Raw genomic sequence first — 15,346 nt, 5'->3', positions numbered from 1 at the left:
TCCTGATCTCCTACTGGCGACCGTAGGGAAAGACAGTGCCAGGGGTTAGAATCCCAGCGCTTATGTTTGGGCGAATGCAAGCACCAGCACACATATTAGTGCATGCAGCTAAGCAGGACTAGTCCCAACATCATAAAAATATCCACAAAGCGCTGCCATTGCCCGACACCTGCTAACTCACTAGCTAATAAGCTGCTGTCTATCTATAGTCTAGCATATCTAGCACCATACAGTCGGGCGCTTGTTTGGGACTGCGACAATGTCTCTTGGGCTTTTAGTGTGCCGCCACGAGACGAGGCCAAGGAAGATAATAATGGAATCCTTTGTGTGACTTACTTTACCCAAGCACGATGGCAGGCGAGGGACGATTCCTTGCATCCTCCGCAACGCCGAGGTAATCTAAACGTTCGTAAAATTTGGGGCCAAAATTCAAGCCATCCCATATACTCCGTATTGATGATCCATCAGTCATCTGTCGTCGCGACAACAATGATGGGGCACCCCCTGGAAACATTGGCACCTGCCAACTGGGACCCGACACAAAAGTGACATGCGAAACAGTCTCTCTAAAAAGTGGGGTGCAGTGGAGACTCGGCCACGATCCGTCGGAACGCCATGATGGATGTGTCACTTCCGTATCCGAGTGTAACTATACCAGCCAGACTGCGTCCAGGATGTATTCTCAGCCGTCTAGAAAATCAGATTCTAAACTTAGTGCTGCATTTGATGCAAAGATCTAGGGCTTCTTTTCCAGGATGGTGTACCTTACAGGCGCACCGTGTTGTTTCTAATTCTGTATGCCTGCAGCAGCATCCGGGGATATCGGAAGCTGTTGATAAGATAGTAGGAGTAATACAACAGAGTACTGTGTTAGCCGTGTTGGCCCATTCATGCTTCCTGATTGGTGTGGCTCGTGTGGGCGCTTAAGACACATTACTTGATGGAGAGCGTGGAATCCTAAGAATAGCCAATCTGAGTCTTTTCACCACCGAATAATGTGGTCAAGTTGATATCTTTCAATTAGTGGCCGGTCGATCATTTCCTCGATGAGTCGAATACCAATCATTTCCCCTTGACGATAGAAACTTTTTTTTCCCTTTCGTACTTGTGTGTTTTGAGTCTGACACATGGGAGCAGGGATTATTCCCTCCGTCGAGTTGACATTTTGGGCGCACCTCGAAATAAGGCTTAGCGAACCCCTCGATGTCAATCCTTGGGGATGTCTGGAACTACCTGTCACCTTAAGTTTTCGATGATCAGGGATGCTCCTTGAAAGGCAGCTTTGCACGGAAATGCTCCAGACTGTTTCCCCCTACTACTTGTGTTGATGTAATTATGTGTAATTATTTTGAGCTGGCTGCAGGATACTAAAGTCAGAAATAAGCCGTTAGTGTCAGCGAGACAGGAAACACAAAGTGTGATGACCCTTCCCTGCCGTACCGAAAGAGCGTCTCCAGAATAAGGGACCGTCAGCATGGGAAAGTTTTGGAATCTCATCTGGATCAATTAAGTTACACGCATCAGCATATTTACGTGGTCTGCCACGTGCGAAAACATTGGGTGGGATTCGGGTGTCGTATTACCCTCGTGTACGGAAAGGCTCAGTACGTGGAGCCCCTGAGTGCACGCCCATGTCAGCTTTTATTGTATTTCCTGAGTAATACGTGATTACTTGCTGTCCATCGACGCTCCATGATAAATGGTGCTCGCTTTTCTGTATCAAGCAAATGGTGTCTCTTGTCGCACATAAGGTCATGTAATCAGTTGTGGGTCGGTTCAAATTATTAGGATCTTGGAGGCACGCGACCGGAGTAATATCCCCAACCCATAATACTGTAGAATATTGATAGAGTCCAGACTGGTAGTGCATGTTAGTACCCAAAGCTAGGTAGGAGTTACAGGATTCTGGAACATCTAGAATACCCTGTCAGCAAATCAGTGAAACGAAGCCACAATATTGGGACTTCCAGAAAGGTGAGGGATGGAAGAGAAAGGAGGAAAAGGAAGCAAAACATGCCCCACCAGAGAGGCATTTGTCGCTGTGCAACAATATTGGGGCTGGTTTTCAACACATTCTAGAATTCCGCGGCGTGTTGCACGGTGTTTCTCCATACAATCCTTGTGAAATAGTTTATACCGACGCAACCGGCCACGGAGCTGATCCGTCGCACATTGATGAGCCAAACTTAGCAACATTGCTCTCGAAATCTCGTCTGCAAAAAGTTTCGGCTATGGGTCAGTTCTACCGTGTGCGACGACACTTTTCTCTGGCCGAGACGACATGTGGATAAACTATGACATAGGGAGAGAGCCACATCACAGGATGCCACAGCGCGACCCGAGGGAGCGGTGAAAGAGAGGAGCAGGATGCTGCGCCTCACTTCGATCAGTCCTCATCGCGGCTTTAGCGCACGGGGATCTTCCAATGGAAAGTGCGGTAAGATCCGCCCGGTGACACATGATGAAAGTATTAAGATGTGGCTCAACCAAACATGTGGCGCTAAGGTCGGGTCGGGAACTCCGTCCTCACCGACTTAGCGTCTCTTCTCTTGCGCCCCCTTCGGAGAAGAGCGTCGGGTGTGTGCGTTCGTCACTGGTGTTCAAATTCTTCGAACCCAACCGCTTGCATTCTACATCTGCATACTGCGCCAAACCCGCTTCTGAGGCTTGATGACAAGGGGGGAGGGAGAGTTCACTGCCTTGTAAATCGTCCATTTCGAAGCGTGTTGCGTGCCAAGTGTTGCCCTAGGCCCACAATATCTTGTCATTCGTGTAAATATCCTCCTTTGTGGAGGATAATCAGGATGTGAGGGGCTTATTCAAGGGACTTTTCAATACAAAATAATAGGCACAGATCGGTCCGGTCGTTCCTTTGTCCTTTGTTACTCCTGTTACTTCTGTATTGTGGTCGTACGGAGTATGGGAGGGTATGTAACAACGCTACTCAGCCTTGCATGAGCCACAATAGACCCACTCAACCTGGCAGCCACGATGTCATTATTCTCATGTTTGACTCGCGTTCCATACCGGTTTGATTGAAATGGGAAGAATGAAGCGACAGCTTCGTGGGATTAAGCCAAGGCATGTCATCATCCTTTTGACAGCCATACTTTTCCGAAGGTGAACGTGCGATGGACCGTCGTGTCTCCCAAACGTGCTCGGCGTATTTGGGAACGAGACTATTGAAATCTATAATATCTTACACTATAGACAAGTCGGAGGTTGCTCGCCCACTCCCCAATCTCTCTCTCGAAGGAGGGGAGCGAAAAAAAATTGTGCGGCTCTGTCTGTATCGAAAACCCTAGTCCCGTGTTCGTCCTGTTTGGGCAAGATGATTGTCCTCGCCCGACGCCCTAAATGAGAATCGTCTTCCCGTCTGGGACAATCTCGGAAGTCTGATTGGATCGAAGAGGGTCGTCGGTCCATGACGCTTCATTTGCCCGTCGTGAGCTGCCGACCAATCGTTCCGATCGCTGGAAAATGCACGTTTCTGAAAGGGGTGTTGTGAGGGGAGTGGAGCTGAGCTAAGATCGTCAAGAGGACCCATGAGGTCGGCGACTTGAGTGATGGGTGTTCGGAACTGGCGGCCACGGCCCAGATCCAGTTGCTTAGTTTGCTGCTAGTCAGTCCTCCCCCGTCCCTCCTGGATTGAGGACGATCTGAACCACATTGACGGGACGAAGGAAGCGTCCCGCCATAGGAATTTTTATGATTTTCACGGCTTGAGGGAAAGAATGGCAGATCGACCACTGACGGTAGAAATGATTACCCTTAAACTTTCAAAACGTCTGCTTCCTCTGCGGTGTGTGTTAAGTCAATGACACATTCATTCGTCTGGATTCCTCCATGAGGATTCGGCTACTGCTGGGGTAGATACTAAATGGTTGGACGCGCACTACTAAGCGGATAGGTCACTAAGGACTAAAAGTTGCCCAGTCCGTATCCCCGTGATGGTGTAGTCACTAGCCTATGAAACGTAGCAATTATCCGCTCGCAGGAGGTCACGTCGTCTACTGAATGGCATTGAGGAGGGGGAAAGAAAATCTTTTTGCCACCATCTTATCAGGAACAATGGCCGTGCCTTGATTAGCAGCAATGCGGAGGAAGGGAAATAAACAAATATTCAACCGCTAAAACTGCTACGTAACCGACAAGGTTTGGTAGATAGTCAAATGGGCTACCGACAAATTAATGCCAAGTTTTCAACCGAGGATGGACGTGTGCCACTACGGACTTGCCGATGACACCTGCGGATACGAATGTCAGGAATGCACGGGGTACGGCGACCCCGTAGTAGGCATCCAGGCCTCCAGATCGTTAGCTCTTAGTATCGTCCTTAACCTATACTCATCTAGTCTATTACGATCGATTGCTCAGATACTTGGGTTCTAGACACCTCCAGAGGAGTGTGTTTCATACTTGACTACTACTAATTGAGAAGTTATTTTGTATCTGAAGCGAAATAATGGTATGATACGGGCCCGCCAATCCCCCAAGTTCAACAGTAGTACCTTACATGCGGGAGTTGCGAAAGAAGGAACCCCACGGACAGGCATGGATAAATTCATCCAATAAAAATCCATAGAGGCGAGATAAATAAATAAAAAATTCAAGGGAAAAATAAAAGGGAGAGGGGATGTACGGAATCTCGGAAAAGAGCGAGTCGATTAAGATTCTGATAGGGCCCAAATTCCAAGGGCGATTGTATGAGATGCTTGCTAGAGGTTAGTAGCTGTGGAGGCTTTGACAAAAGTTTGGGTGGCCGTGGAGTGGATCGCAGATGCGGTTCCCTTATTACTGTTTTAGGTAATCCTCGGGGAGGACTTGGGTATCGAGCATCTCCGAATTTTACTGTATTATTGGGGTTGTAACGATCCCTCCTCCGATTGCAAGTAGATAAGCACATACAGAACCGGATAAGAAGATTGTTGGCTGATTCAGGAAAGAGGCAAGAAGGAGGAAAATAAGGCACAGAACAGACTAATAACTGTTTACAGTGGTGTATAAGGGAAATCGAATGAAAACAACCAAATATAATAATCGACAAGATTATTTTCTGATAGAGGAAAAGAGAAAAAGCAACGACGAAAGGGAAAAGTGAGCATTTGAATCTATCCTTACGACATTATTCGTGAGCAGATCACTTAAAATGAAAATGACTAAAAGAAAATTAAAGGAAAAATAAAATGAGAAAAAAAAAAGAAAAAAGAAAATCCAGATAGAATCGGGAAAAAAAGAAAAGAAATTCCCAAGCAACTGAAGTTATCCTGCAAGTGAACCCTCCGGCTGGCAGTGCAGGATGATGCATGATGGCTAGTGGTAATACTTATTTTCGTACACTGACTTGACCCGACTAGCAGTACGGCGTATCGAGGTGCTAATAATAATACCACATACCACTTGGTTTAGGCCCGGTTCACTGCCTGCCCCTGCTCGCCCGGCATCTCCACCTTTGCAGTTCTACCTACTAGCAGCACTACCCCTGTTCCTTTTTATTATTATTATTTTTTTTTTTTTTTTTTCCCTCTTTCCCTTTTCTTTTCCCTTTTTACTTTTTCTTTTCTTTTATTTTTGTTTTATTTCTTTTCTTTTTCATTCCTCCACTCTGGTTAGTTAGTGGTTCAGTTAGTGATCCTTCCCTCCCCACCACCCACCACCCACTAACCATCATCATCACCACCATCATCATCATCATCGGCATCACTCACCCACACCCACAATCCACCCCAGTCCGTTTGGAACCGCGCTAAACACTAGGCTCTCCTGCTCCCCTGTCGCGATGGTGCACGCAGACCCCCCGCCCCAGTAGTCATAGTAGTCGGGCGATGGGCTCGACTCTTACTTTTTAGTGTGGTTTTTTCTTAGTTCGTCCGTAGTTGGTCAATCCCAGTTCAGTCTAAATATCCACTGCGTAAAGTCCTACACACTGCGACTCATAGGGCCAGCAATCATATAACATTTATCTATGCTTTTACTCCCTCCTTCCCCCTCCATCTGATCTTCCTCTTCCATCCTCATTCCACATTCCTCTTCTCCCTCACATACGGGTCGGGCCTTGGTGAAGCTGTTGAGACAACTCGCCCATTACCATTACAAAAGTGATATCCTTACCTACTTTGTTCCTCCTCTTCCTCTTCCTCTTCCTCTGCCTCTGCCTCTGCACTGCCCTTCTCTTGCTTCCTCCACGCAGTGTCCCACCTACCTTCTTTTACTTTTATTACCTTTCAGAGACCCCATTGCTTCGCATCTCATCATCTTCCCTCTGCTACTTGCGGTGTTAAACTTTTGCTGCCTCTTCTGCCTTCCCAGCGCCCCAAGATTCGGATCTGCAAGTGACAAAATACTTCGTCGCCTTGCAGTTGGTGGATTCAAATACCGAGCTTTTAGACACGTTCTTCCAAGCTCCCTCTTTTGTCTTCTATAGGGAAATTCCCCGAACCTCGTTGGAGCTTGCTTGTGTCTCGTCACTACTACTAGGCTCCCGCTAAATACCAGGACTATCAGGGCGATAGATAGTAGGTTCCCCGAGCGGGCCGTTCCCAATCTTTGAACTCAATAACCTTCTCTCCCAAGCCCCCGGGTCCAAGGGAGCCCTGCCGGACATTATTTCCATGCCATTGATTGAGACATCAGATTGCTAACGCTCATCATGCTGCAGATCGATTGCATCCCTCCTTCTCTTCTTCTACATTAACCCTCGCATCCTCCCACCTGGAACCCAAGGAACGAGCCAACCACTGCACGGAGCGTGGGCATGCAATCTCACGCAGACACTTCCGACTTCGTACTATTCCCTACCCACTTCACCGGTGACAACAAAATGCTGGCCCTGGATTCGTCCAGACAGCAGCATCCCCCATACTTCCAGTCCTACCCCATGGATCCTAGTACCTTTATCGATCCTCTTGCCTTCCATGTGGACGATCTAGGTTTCAGCCAGACCCACGACCCATCCGGTGTACCCCAGTCCTCCAACTACGGTACGCCGCCTATCTACTCCGAGTCTTTCTCGGACGCCAATAAAGCTGCCGGATTTCCACCTATGCCCGCCACTCCCCCGTCCCTCCCTTATTCTTCCGATCACTTCATTCCTGGACTTTCTACTGCGTCCGGTCCCTCCGTTGCCAGCGCCTCCTCCTCCGCCATCGGATCGCCCAATACGGGTTCTGCGCATGCTATCTCGGAAGACTGGGTCCAGACAACGAATGGCTTGGGGCTTCCCGCCGCGGTCATGAGTGACTACTTCCCCAATGAGTATTTTGGCAACACGCTGGACTCGGAGGGTTTCTACCAGCAGAAATGCCCAGAAAACTTTGTTGGTGTGTTCCAACGTCCAGATCCGATACACTGTCCTGCGACCTCTGCTGACCACTAGGCCACCTCAGACCCTTCTGTTATCCAGCCAATGCTACAGCAGCATCCCATCAACCCCCCTACCATCTCGTTCCCCGAACAGCCTGATTATGTCGTATCGCAAAGCGCGTTTCTGCCCCAATCCCCTGACCCTTCCCACCTCCATCCCTCGGAGAGCTACGTTGCGAACCAATCATTCGCACAGCACCCCAGTCTTGTGCCGACCTCTTCCCCTTCCATGGCCCCTGCCCTACCCCAGTCACGACGTGCTTCCTCTTATGACCGGAGGTCATCGGTCTCCTCGGTTCAGTCCCAGCGCTCTCATCCAAGCCCGGCTGCCAGTAATGTAGAGTCCGACGATGACACCAAGGAAAAGGGACGATGCCCTTTCCCGGAGTGCAGACGTGTTTTCAAGGATCTCAAGGCTCACATCCTGACACACCAGTCAGAGAGACCCGAAAAGTGCCCCATCGTCACCTGCGAATACCATATCAAGGGTTTCGCCCGCAAGTATGACAAGAACCGTCATACTCTTACTCACTACAAAGGAACGATGGTTTGCGGCTTCTGTCCGGGGTCTGGGTCGCCCGCCGAGAAGAGCTTCAACAGGGCGGACGTCTTCAAGCGCCACTTGACATCAGTGCATGGCGTCGAACAGACACCACCTAACTGTCGGAAGAGAAGTCCAACTGCAGCGGCAAGCAAGGGGACATCTAGCTACAGCCCCGATGCGACCGGCAAGTGCTCAACTTGCTCCATTACGTTCAGCAACGCCCAGGACTTCTACGAGCATCTGGACGACTGTGTGCTTCGGGTTGTGCAACAGGAAGAGCCCAGCGAAGCCATCAACCAGAAGCTGCTTTCTGAAGTCGATGCTGACGAGGAGGTGCAAAAGACAATGGAGAAACATAACTTGAACGACACGGCTGGCACCGTCGACATATACAACGACGAATATGATGATGACGATGATGACGCTTACGAATATTCGAACCTACGCTCGGGCAAAGGCCCCCTGAAGAACACCAAGGGATCAGGGGCGGTGGCCCGTCCTATCTTGGGCGTCAACAACGCTGTCACGAAGGGTTCGTCCAATGCCAATGCTAAGATGCGTGCGACTACATCCAAGCGACGCAACAACCGTGATCGTTACCCTCAGTCCTGGGGTTGCCCTAGCAGCAGCATCAAAACGAAGAAGCGTGTCCTATGTGTCTTTGATGGGCAGCGCCGTCTGTGTAAGGACGAGATGATGCTTGACAATGAGTTCGAAGTCCGCGTCAAACTTCCGGGTGGTGCAGGAGATGGCACCAACCGGGAAGCTTACGTGACTGACTTGGACGTCGAGACATTGAAGCGTGCTGAGGGTGTTCTTAGTGCTAATGACGAAGAACGCGGCCCTTGGGTCGACAACCAGTCCACCCAGCTCATTGGACAACCGGCCGTTCTCCTCCCTGATACGTACCGGCCGCATGATGCCGAGCCCATGGACATGACCTACTAAGTCCGGAGGAAGACAGGACCCCATCTCCATCCATTCCCTTCATTTTGTTCGATTCTGACATGTCATATTTTGCATATCGTGGGTTTTGCATTTGTGGCATGACGAGAGCGATTTGTTTATTTGTGTTCGACCAGTTTTATCTTGATACCACCATTCTGCAGATTTTCTTGTTTTATTGATGGGCACCCATGGAGGCTGCGCCCGTGGTCCTGTAATAATATCCCTTATGTTATTTGTGCTTGGCTATGGATTGGGCGTTTGGGCAACTAAAACGAGAATTATCTTGGAATGCAGGTCATGTCCTACTTGAAGAATAGGAAGGTGAATTTCTCAGAATGTAGAATTCGCGTTTGAGAGCAGACATAAATCATCACATCTTTTTTGAGCAGCGTGAACAAGGTTTCAGCAACAGGGAGTGTAGATGTGAATAGATCGATCTATCTATCTATCTATCCGTAGTCGGGCCGGCCAGCGATCGGAGTCTTCTGCCCGCCTTTTGCCCCACACTTTCCCCTTCCCGCAGGTGTCGCATGGCGATTGCCTTCCTGATCAACAACCCAACCCAACTCACACACGCCCTCGCAAGATGCAGTTGGGTCTCTCGGAAAGCCTGTCTTCCCTGGTAAGCAGGAGATTTGTTGCTGCCAGGGATGCCGGTCACTTAATCTTCTCCTCGACGCATCTTGCGACCGTCCACACGTCAAACATACCGGTAACTAAGCCACTCCATCTCCGCGCCACACACACACACACACGCCCTCTCCGACTCCAGCTTACTGACCTTCCCCCCCTTTCGCTGTCTAGTATCAAGTTCGCTATTGTCCAGCTCTTGCGAAGAAACCAACAGGCGCCCCTAAGCCTGACAAGGGCCCCGGTGGACCGAAACCCGATCCCTTCCAAGATCCGTCTCCCGACCTTCTCCTCGCTCAGATTCCTCGAGGGAACCCGTCGCACGTGCTGGTCTTGAACAAATTCCCTGTAATACCGAATCACTTCATTCTTGCTACAAAGGCGTGGCAATCGCAGACAGACCTCCTCGACAAGGAAGATCTAGAAGCCGCATATGCCTGTATCAAAGCATGGGCCGAGGGAAGTCACGCAGAGGGCCAAGGGAGCAAGAAACTCTTTGCCTTCTTCAATTCTGGTGACGAGAGCGGTGCAAGTCAACCCCATAGACATTTGCAGTTTCTTCCTGTCGAGGCCATGGCGCAGGGTGACTCTCAAAACTGGCAGCCCCTGATTGACGCCGTGGCTCGGCAACCTACATCCAGCGGGTCTGGTTACCAACATTTGGCTCAGGTGCCTTTTGCGCATTTTGCACGTCCCTTGCCATCAAACCCCTCTAGTGAGACTCTCCATCAGATCTACCTGTCTTTGTACAGAGCGGCAGTAGCAACGGCAAAGGGAGACCTCAGTGACGCCGGCCAAGTCACTGGTCCTGCTACCATTAGTTACAATCTTGCTATGACTGAGACAACCATGATGATCTGCCCGAGGCGGAGTGAAAGTGCCCGTATTTTAGTTGATTCAACAGCATCTGTAGATGTTGCTGAGGCGGGCGTTGTCGCACTTAACGGCACAGTCCTTGCTGGTACCCTGATGGTCAAGGCTGAGGCCGAATGGGACGAGTTGCGTCGGAATCCCACTTCGCTACATAATGTGCTTGCAGCTATTGGATACCCTCAACCAGATTCGCGGGAAGTTTCTTTGTTGTAGACCGATATGTGCAGCGATATAATATCAATGGTTAGATATTTTGCAATATATGTATTAACTAGAAGTGATCAAGCACCTTTGCGGCAGACTTTTGTAGCAGTAGATATACGAGGAGAGTCACTAGTATAGTATCCTGTAAGACTTTGTATGGTTTGATGTTCAGGAGTGTTGAACGCCCGTCGAACTAGCATGTCTCAGTAGGAACCACTACTTTTCTAGGTCCGAGTAGGCTCAAGGCTAGACAATCTGCCCACGACGTATCAGCTTACACACACAAATGAAATGCTATTTAGTTATCAATCCAGTCTTCAGATAGGAAGAAGCTAATCACGTGGTGAGGCAGTATCTGGAAGTCGCGATGGCAGCCTCTTCTTTACTAGTCTTTTACTTATTTCCTCCTGAACTACGTTGATAAACCCCCAGACTGACCACGATTGTATACTCAATCCACGACACTCCTAGTCCTCTCGGACAAAGTGAATTTCTATCTGACTGAGAGAAGAACGGAGACGACTCTGCTTCGATGTCGCCTTCCCCAACATTTCACTTGTTCACTGATCGCTCTCCCTCACAACAAGTAAGTGCTTCTTTCTTGCAAAACATAAGTCCATTCAACGCCAAAGGTTCTCAGACAGTCATTCTAACAATTCCTTCTCCAGTCAACGTTAGATTTTCACGCCATGGACTTCGCACCACTTCTTCTTGCAGGTTGCATTCCCAAAATGATAGGACCCCCCATGGGTCCTGATGTACTGAGCCACCCTCTTCCAAGAAACCTTTGGTAATTGGTTGTCAATCTGGGCCCAGCAGAAGGAGTAATGGCCATGTTCCTGGTCCGTGGCTTCCGACAACACGTTTACCGCCTCACAAAGAAGGCGAATCTACAGTGATCAGTACCCATTTTTCTTTTCAAGAACCACCAGGAGGAAAGTTGGAGCAACCGGGACAGGTGACTTACGTCGTTTTGATGCCATTGTGGCTTCCTCACGCGTTGCTCCTTAGACTTTGTCAACGTGCGGAATCTGCCACGGAGAGTCGACTCGGCCTCCTTGAACCCGCCAATCCTTTTGATATCCTTATACGACAACCCACGGAGCTTACATTCAATCAAGAATGCGTTTCTCTTGTCACGGAGACATGTAAGTGGCCTGCCAAGCAGCTTCCCCTGATTGATGGGGCCTATGTCACTGGGATTCGGTAGCGGCCAAGGCTCATTTAGTCTATAACGACTCTTATGGTACTGGTAGGAACCGTCATTACATCCTTGGTTGGCTGCACGCCCACTTCCGATCGAAAGCATGGCTGGACAATCAGTCCTTTTCGAAGCCCACGGGAATAACAGGGACTGGGTAGCGTTTGAACCGTCCTTCTCGACTGTGGAGGGATCCAAATGAATGTTTGCCGCGTCAAGCTGAGCCAATGCGCTGTTGATTTCTCCGTAAAACTGCGCCTCGCCGGAAAGATTCACTGTATCCCATATAGATCGATCGTAACTAGGACCCTCACTGGAAGAGTCCGATACGTGATGTTCCTGTGCAGCTATCATTGAATACGATGTGCTAACTGCAGCAAGAATGTTATCTGCAGTTGGTGTTGGAAATTCAAGCCATGGCCTTGGGGACACAGATAATGCGACATTTTCCGCGCTTGTCCATTCTGCTTCATGAGGAGAGGGCTCACTTCCCTGAGATATACATTCATCGAGGATGGTTATGGGTGCCCTGCGTGGTGTTGTCCCCTCTGCTATCAGGGATGAGACGGTCTCGCTGATCGCAAAGAGGTCATTGATATCATCGGTCTGGTGATATGTATCAGAAGCAGCATCGCTAGAATAAAGATCACAATCGACGATTGATGTCTGTGGGGCGTCTGCGTTGGCAGCAAGAGCCTCGAACTGGCTGCCATCCTCGACTTTGATGAAGTGCATCTCCTGTGGCTTGTTATTATGATGAGTCTGCCCTTCATGTCGGAAGTGAAACCCATGTGCTGCTGCTGCGGTTCTTCCAGATTCGAAGGCTGAGTAACAGCTGGGATAACAATAAGGGCACCCTATCTGGGGCAGGGTTTGCATCGTCGTGTCGTTGCTCGTCATCCCGGTGAAGTGTGTAGAAAGTCGCTCGTCTTTCTCCATAAGGTGGTGTGTCTGTTCGCCTTCAAGATGTATCACAGGGAGCTTTGAGGTGGTGTCTTGCCAGGTAGAGGATCTTGCAAGGGAGAGTGATCCGCGGTCGTCTAGGAAGAAGAGATGGGAACGAAAGTTCGACGCATTAAAGCTTTCCTCAACGGAAACAGCCTTTAGGTCTTCTGAACCGACCAGGACGCGCAGCATGGCTTTAAACGGAAACCAATATCTTCTTGCTCTCTTCACCGCTACTGTCTCCTATGCTCTGGATAGACGTTGGGCAAATAATATGCATTGGATCCTGGTGTATGTACGCTGTCAGGCTACTAGGGCACCTGCAGGGACTGTTGTGGCTGCTCAGTACACCAAGATCTATATGGAGGGGTTTCACTTTCTCGGATGACTCACCAATAAGGGTCGAGTATTGATAAATCTGCGATTGTTTAATTTTCCAGATTGGGTTGCAGAGAACCAATGACTGAAGGTCTCGAGATCAGACAGGCTTTCCCTGAAGGCGACACGACTGAGCGGTGGAGGAAGTAATGAGCACAAGGTGCCTCTGACAGTGTGGTTCCCGTTCTCTCTGCAGTTGCTCGATGACCGAATGAGTGATGTTTCTTCTTTTCCGCCACAGATGGAATGGCAATGATGTCTCAGAAGCCTAGCCTCTTAGGCAATAATTGGCGTTCGAGAAGCAGCTGGACAGGGTTCATGGAACTCACGGTTCGCTCTATGAGAGGCGATGTCCTATCCAACGGAAGACGTAGAGGGCTGTATCCGTCCCCAGGAAAAGGTGTCAAGACAACACAGCGCTCGAGGACAAAAGAGGTTTGACTCGAGAACACCGGAGCTCTTTAACATCGATATCAAGCCATATCGATGACCCTTTCACACCCTCGCACTTCAGGCCCCTGGATTACCGGCTACCATATTCCGATATGGCTTGAACTGTTCGCATCCCCGGGAGCTTAACCCTTGTTCTTTACAATATTATATCGCCTTCGAACGCCCTTCGAACGCTATAAGATGCTGATCGAGGCACTATACCCTTTTCTGTTCCCAAAGGGCATGGGTATTACGGAACAATATCAATCACGGCACATGGTTCGGTTTAGCATAACCTCACAATCTCCCGTAACGATCAGTTAACCCCTTCTTTTGCAGTGGGCCGCGCATAGCCCAAATGACGATCCTTGGAAGAAGAGCCATCTTCTGTGGCGCAGAAGATAGATTCAAAGCGAAGGGGAACTCACCGTGCTGGCGTTCAGACGATGTTGACTTGGTGTGGTTGTTTTGCAGCAGCGAGCGCCATTCGGGTAACCACATAGGGCTTTGTTCGCACATCCGCTTTATCCTACTATCCTCAGGCGACGCGGTGGCTGCGACCTATACCAAAGGATCCAGAACATCTATTGCCTCCAGGGAATGGGACGTTTGGCCGGACGGCTCGGAAAGCTCCCCTTCGGATCTGCAGGTCTCATTTTCTCCGCCATTGGCTCGACAGACATGCTTTATCTGACTGCTTTATTATGCCCTAACTTCTGCGGACCTTTTAAACCCGCACTACCGCAATCAAACTGCATATGCAGATCATTCCCATCCTTCACGTATCCACCAGAGCTCAGGCAACTGCACAATACCTAGGGCATATGTATTCTGAAGATCAAAAGTGCCGCAGAGTCTCTTCCCATGAAGACCAGTTACAACGGAGCAAATAGCAAGTCGGAGAAAGAAGTGTCTGTGTTGGTCCTGCACGATAAGGTTTTCCAATTCACCGCTTGATTCCATCCACATACACTGCACCCCGGCTTTTACCGGGTCTAGCAAGCCCCAAACGCTTCTGCATCCGTCATTGTGCAAATCAGACGTGCCCATCTATCATTGCAAAGCAGTGGGCGCAAATGTCGGTCGGGAAATAAGCTTAACTTACTCTTCGAGCCAAATGTCGGATAGGTCTCCGGTTTGCTCTCTAGACCCCAGATAAGTGAAGTCCGGCTCGAGAGGTCAGTAGAATCTGCATGAGCCATTTCTTTCGGACATCCAACCCGGTGACAGGGTACTTCTGGAACTTACATCATACGGCACCTACATATACATTGCTTTTTCTCATCTCACGGTACTTTCTGAGCTCGACTTTCCTACTGTCGTCTCGCACAATGCAAGACAAGGCAAACAATCCATGATCAAGAACAAAAGAAAAAGCAAAGACAAACCACACTCAAACCCCCTGATCCCTACCATTGTCAGGATTTCCTTTCCCCGCACGATCATTGCTTCGCTCCGTGTGGCTCATTGCCGATCTATCGTGTGCACTGTATGTTTGCACCTGCTGGAAATCCTATGTATAGCCTTTGTGGGTCTTCTCCCCCGGACACCATCCCCAAGCATGTGCACATATACACGCGTACATGTGTGTACGTGTGCACGGGCCAAGAATAGGCATTTTCGTGACTTACCGGGGGGTGGGGGATGGAATAGGACGGTGGCAGCATTAATCTCCTCCATAGGCAGGGGAGCTCACCAGCCTGCACAAGGTCAGAATAAGAAGGCAAGAACGAAAGAAAGTACTGGCCTGGCCTGGCCTGGTCTAGCCTAACGCATTTGAGAGTCGCACACACGCACACCTTCCCTGCGGAAATCCCGGATGTTGGGTA

The 15,346-nt window shown here is 49.5% G+C and overlaps 3 protein-coding genes across 3 annotated transcripts; 2 read left to right on the top strand and 1 right to left on the bottom strand.

Moving 5' to 3' along the window:
- Window positions 1–6,122: 6,122 nt before the first annotated feature.
- Window positions 6,123–9,247, top strand: zfpA (putative C2H2 finger domain protein). Its single transcript, XM_026766823.1, has 2 exons — window positions 6,123–7,319; window positions 7,386–9,247. The coding sequence occupies exons 1-2, from the start codon at window positions 6,755–6,757 to the stop codon at window positions 8,852–8,854; spliced, it is 2,034 nt and encodes a 677-aa protein (XP_026624704.1). The 5' UTR covers window positions 6,123–6,754; the 3' UTR covers window positions 8,855–9,247.
- A 150-nt stretch (window positions 9,248–9,397) lies between these two features.
- BDQ94DRAFT_146439 (putative bis(5'-nucleosyl)-tetraphosphatase) lies at window positions 9,398–10,643 on the top strand. Its single transcript, XM_026766822.1, has 2 exons — window positions 9,398–9,566; window positions 9,659–10,643. The coding sequence occupies exons 1-2, from the start codon at window positions 9,441–9,443 to the stop codon at window positions 10,568–10,570; spliced, it is 1,038 nt and encodes a 345-aa protein (XP_026624703.1). The 5' UTR covers window positions 9,398–9,440; the 3' UTR covers window positions 10,571–10,643.
- Window positions 10,644–11,103: 460 nt separating this feature from the next.
- Window positions 11,104–12,899, bottom strand: BDQ94DRAFT_180164 (uncharacterized protein; the record flags this gene model as incomplete). Its single annotated transcript, XM_026773556.1, has 2 exons — window positions 11,104–11,451; window positions 11,529–12,899. The coding sequence occupies 2 exons, from the start codon at window positions 12,897–12,899 to the stop codon at window positions 11,236–11,238; spliced, it is 1,587 nt and encodes a 528-aa protein (XP_026624702.1). The 3' UTR covers window positions 11,104–11,235.
- Window positions 12,900–15,346: the final 2,447 nt, after the last annotated feature.

The sequence above is a fragment of the Aspergillus welwitschiae genome, assembly GCF_003344945.1.
Source record: "Aspergillus welwitschiae strain CBS 139.54b unplaced genomic scaffold BDQ94scaffold_22, whole genome shotgun sequence".
NCBI lineage: Eukaryota > Fungi > Ascomycota > Eurotiomycetes > Eurotiales > Aspergillaceae > Aspergillus > Aspergillus welwitschiae.
Note: the sequence above shows the minus strand (reverse complement) of the source record. Positions and strands in the feature narration are given on the sequence as shown.

Coding starts and splice junctions, on each gene's coding strand:
- zfpA (XM_026766823.1), top strand. CDS start 6,755: ATGCAATCTCACGCAGACACTTCCGACTTCGTACTATTCCCTACCCAC. Junction 7,320..7,385: donor ATGCCCAGAAAACTTTGTTG/GTGTGTTCCAAC, acceptor AGGCCACCTCAG/ACCCTTCTGTTATCCAGCCA.
- BDQ94DRAFT_146439 (XM_026766822.1), top strand. CDS start 9,441: ATGCAGTTGGGTCTCTCGGAAAGCCTGTCTTCCCTGGTAAGCAGGAGA. Junction 9,567..9,658: donor TCCACACGTCAAACATACCG/GTAACTAAGCCA, acceptor TTCGCTGTCTAG/TATCAAGTTCGCTATTGTCC.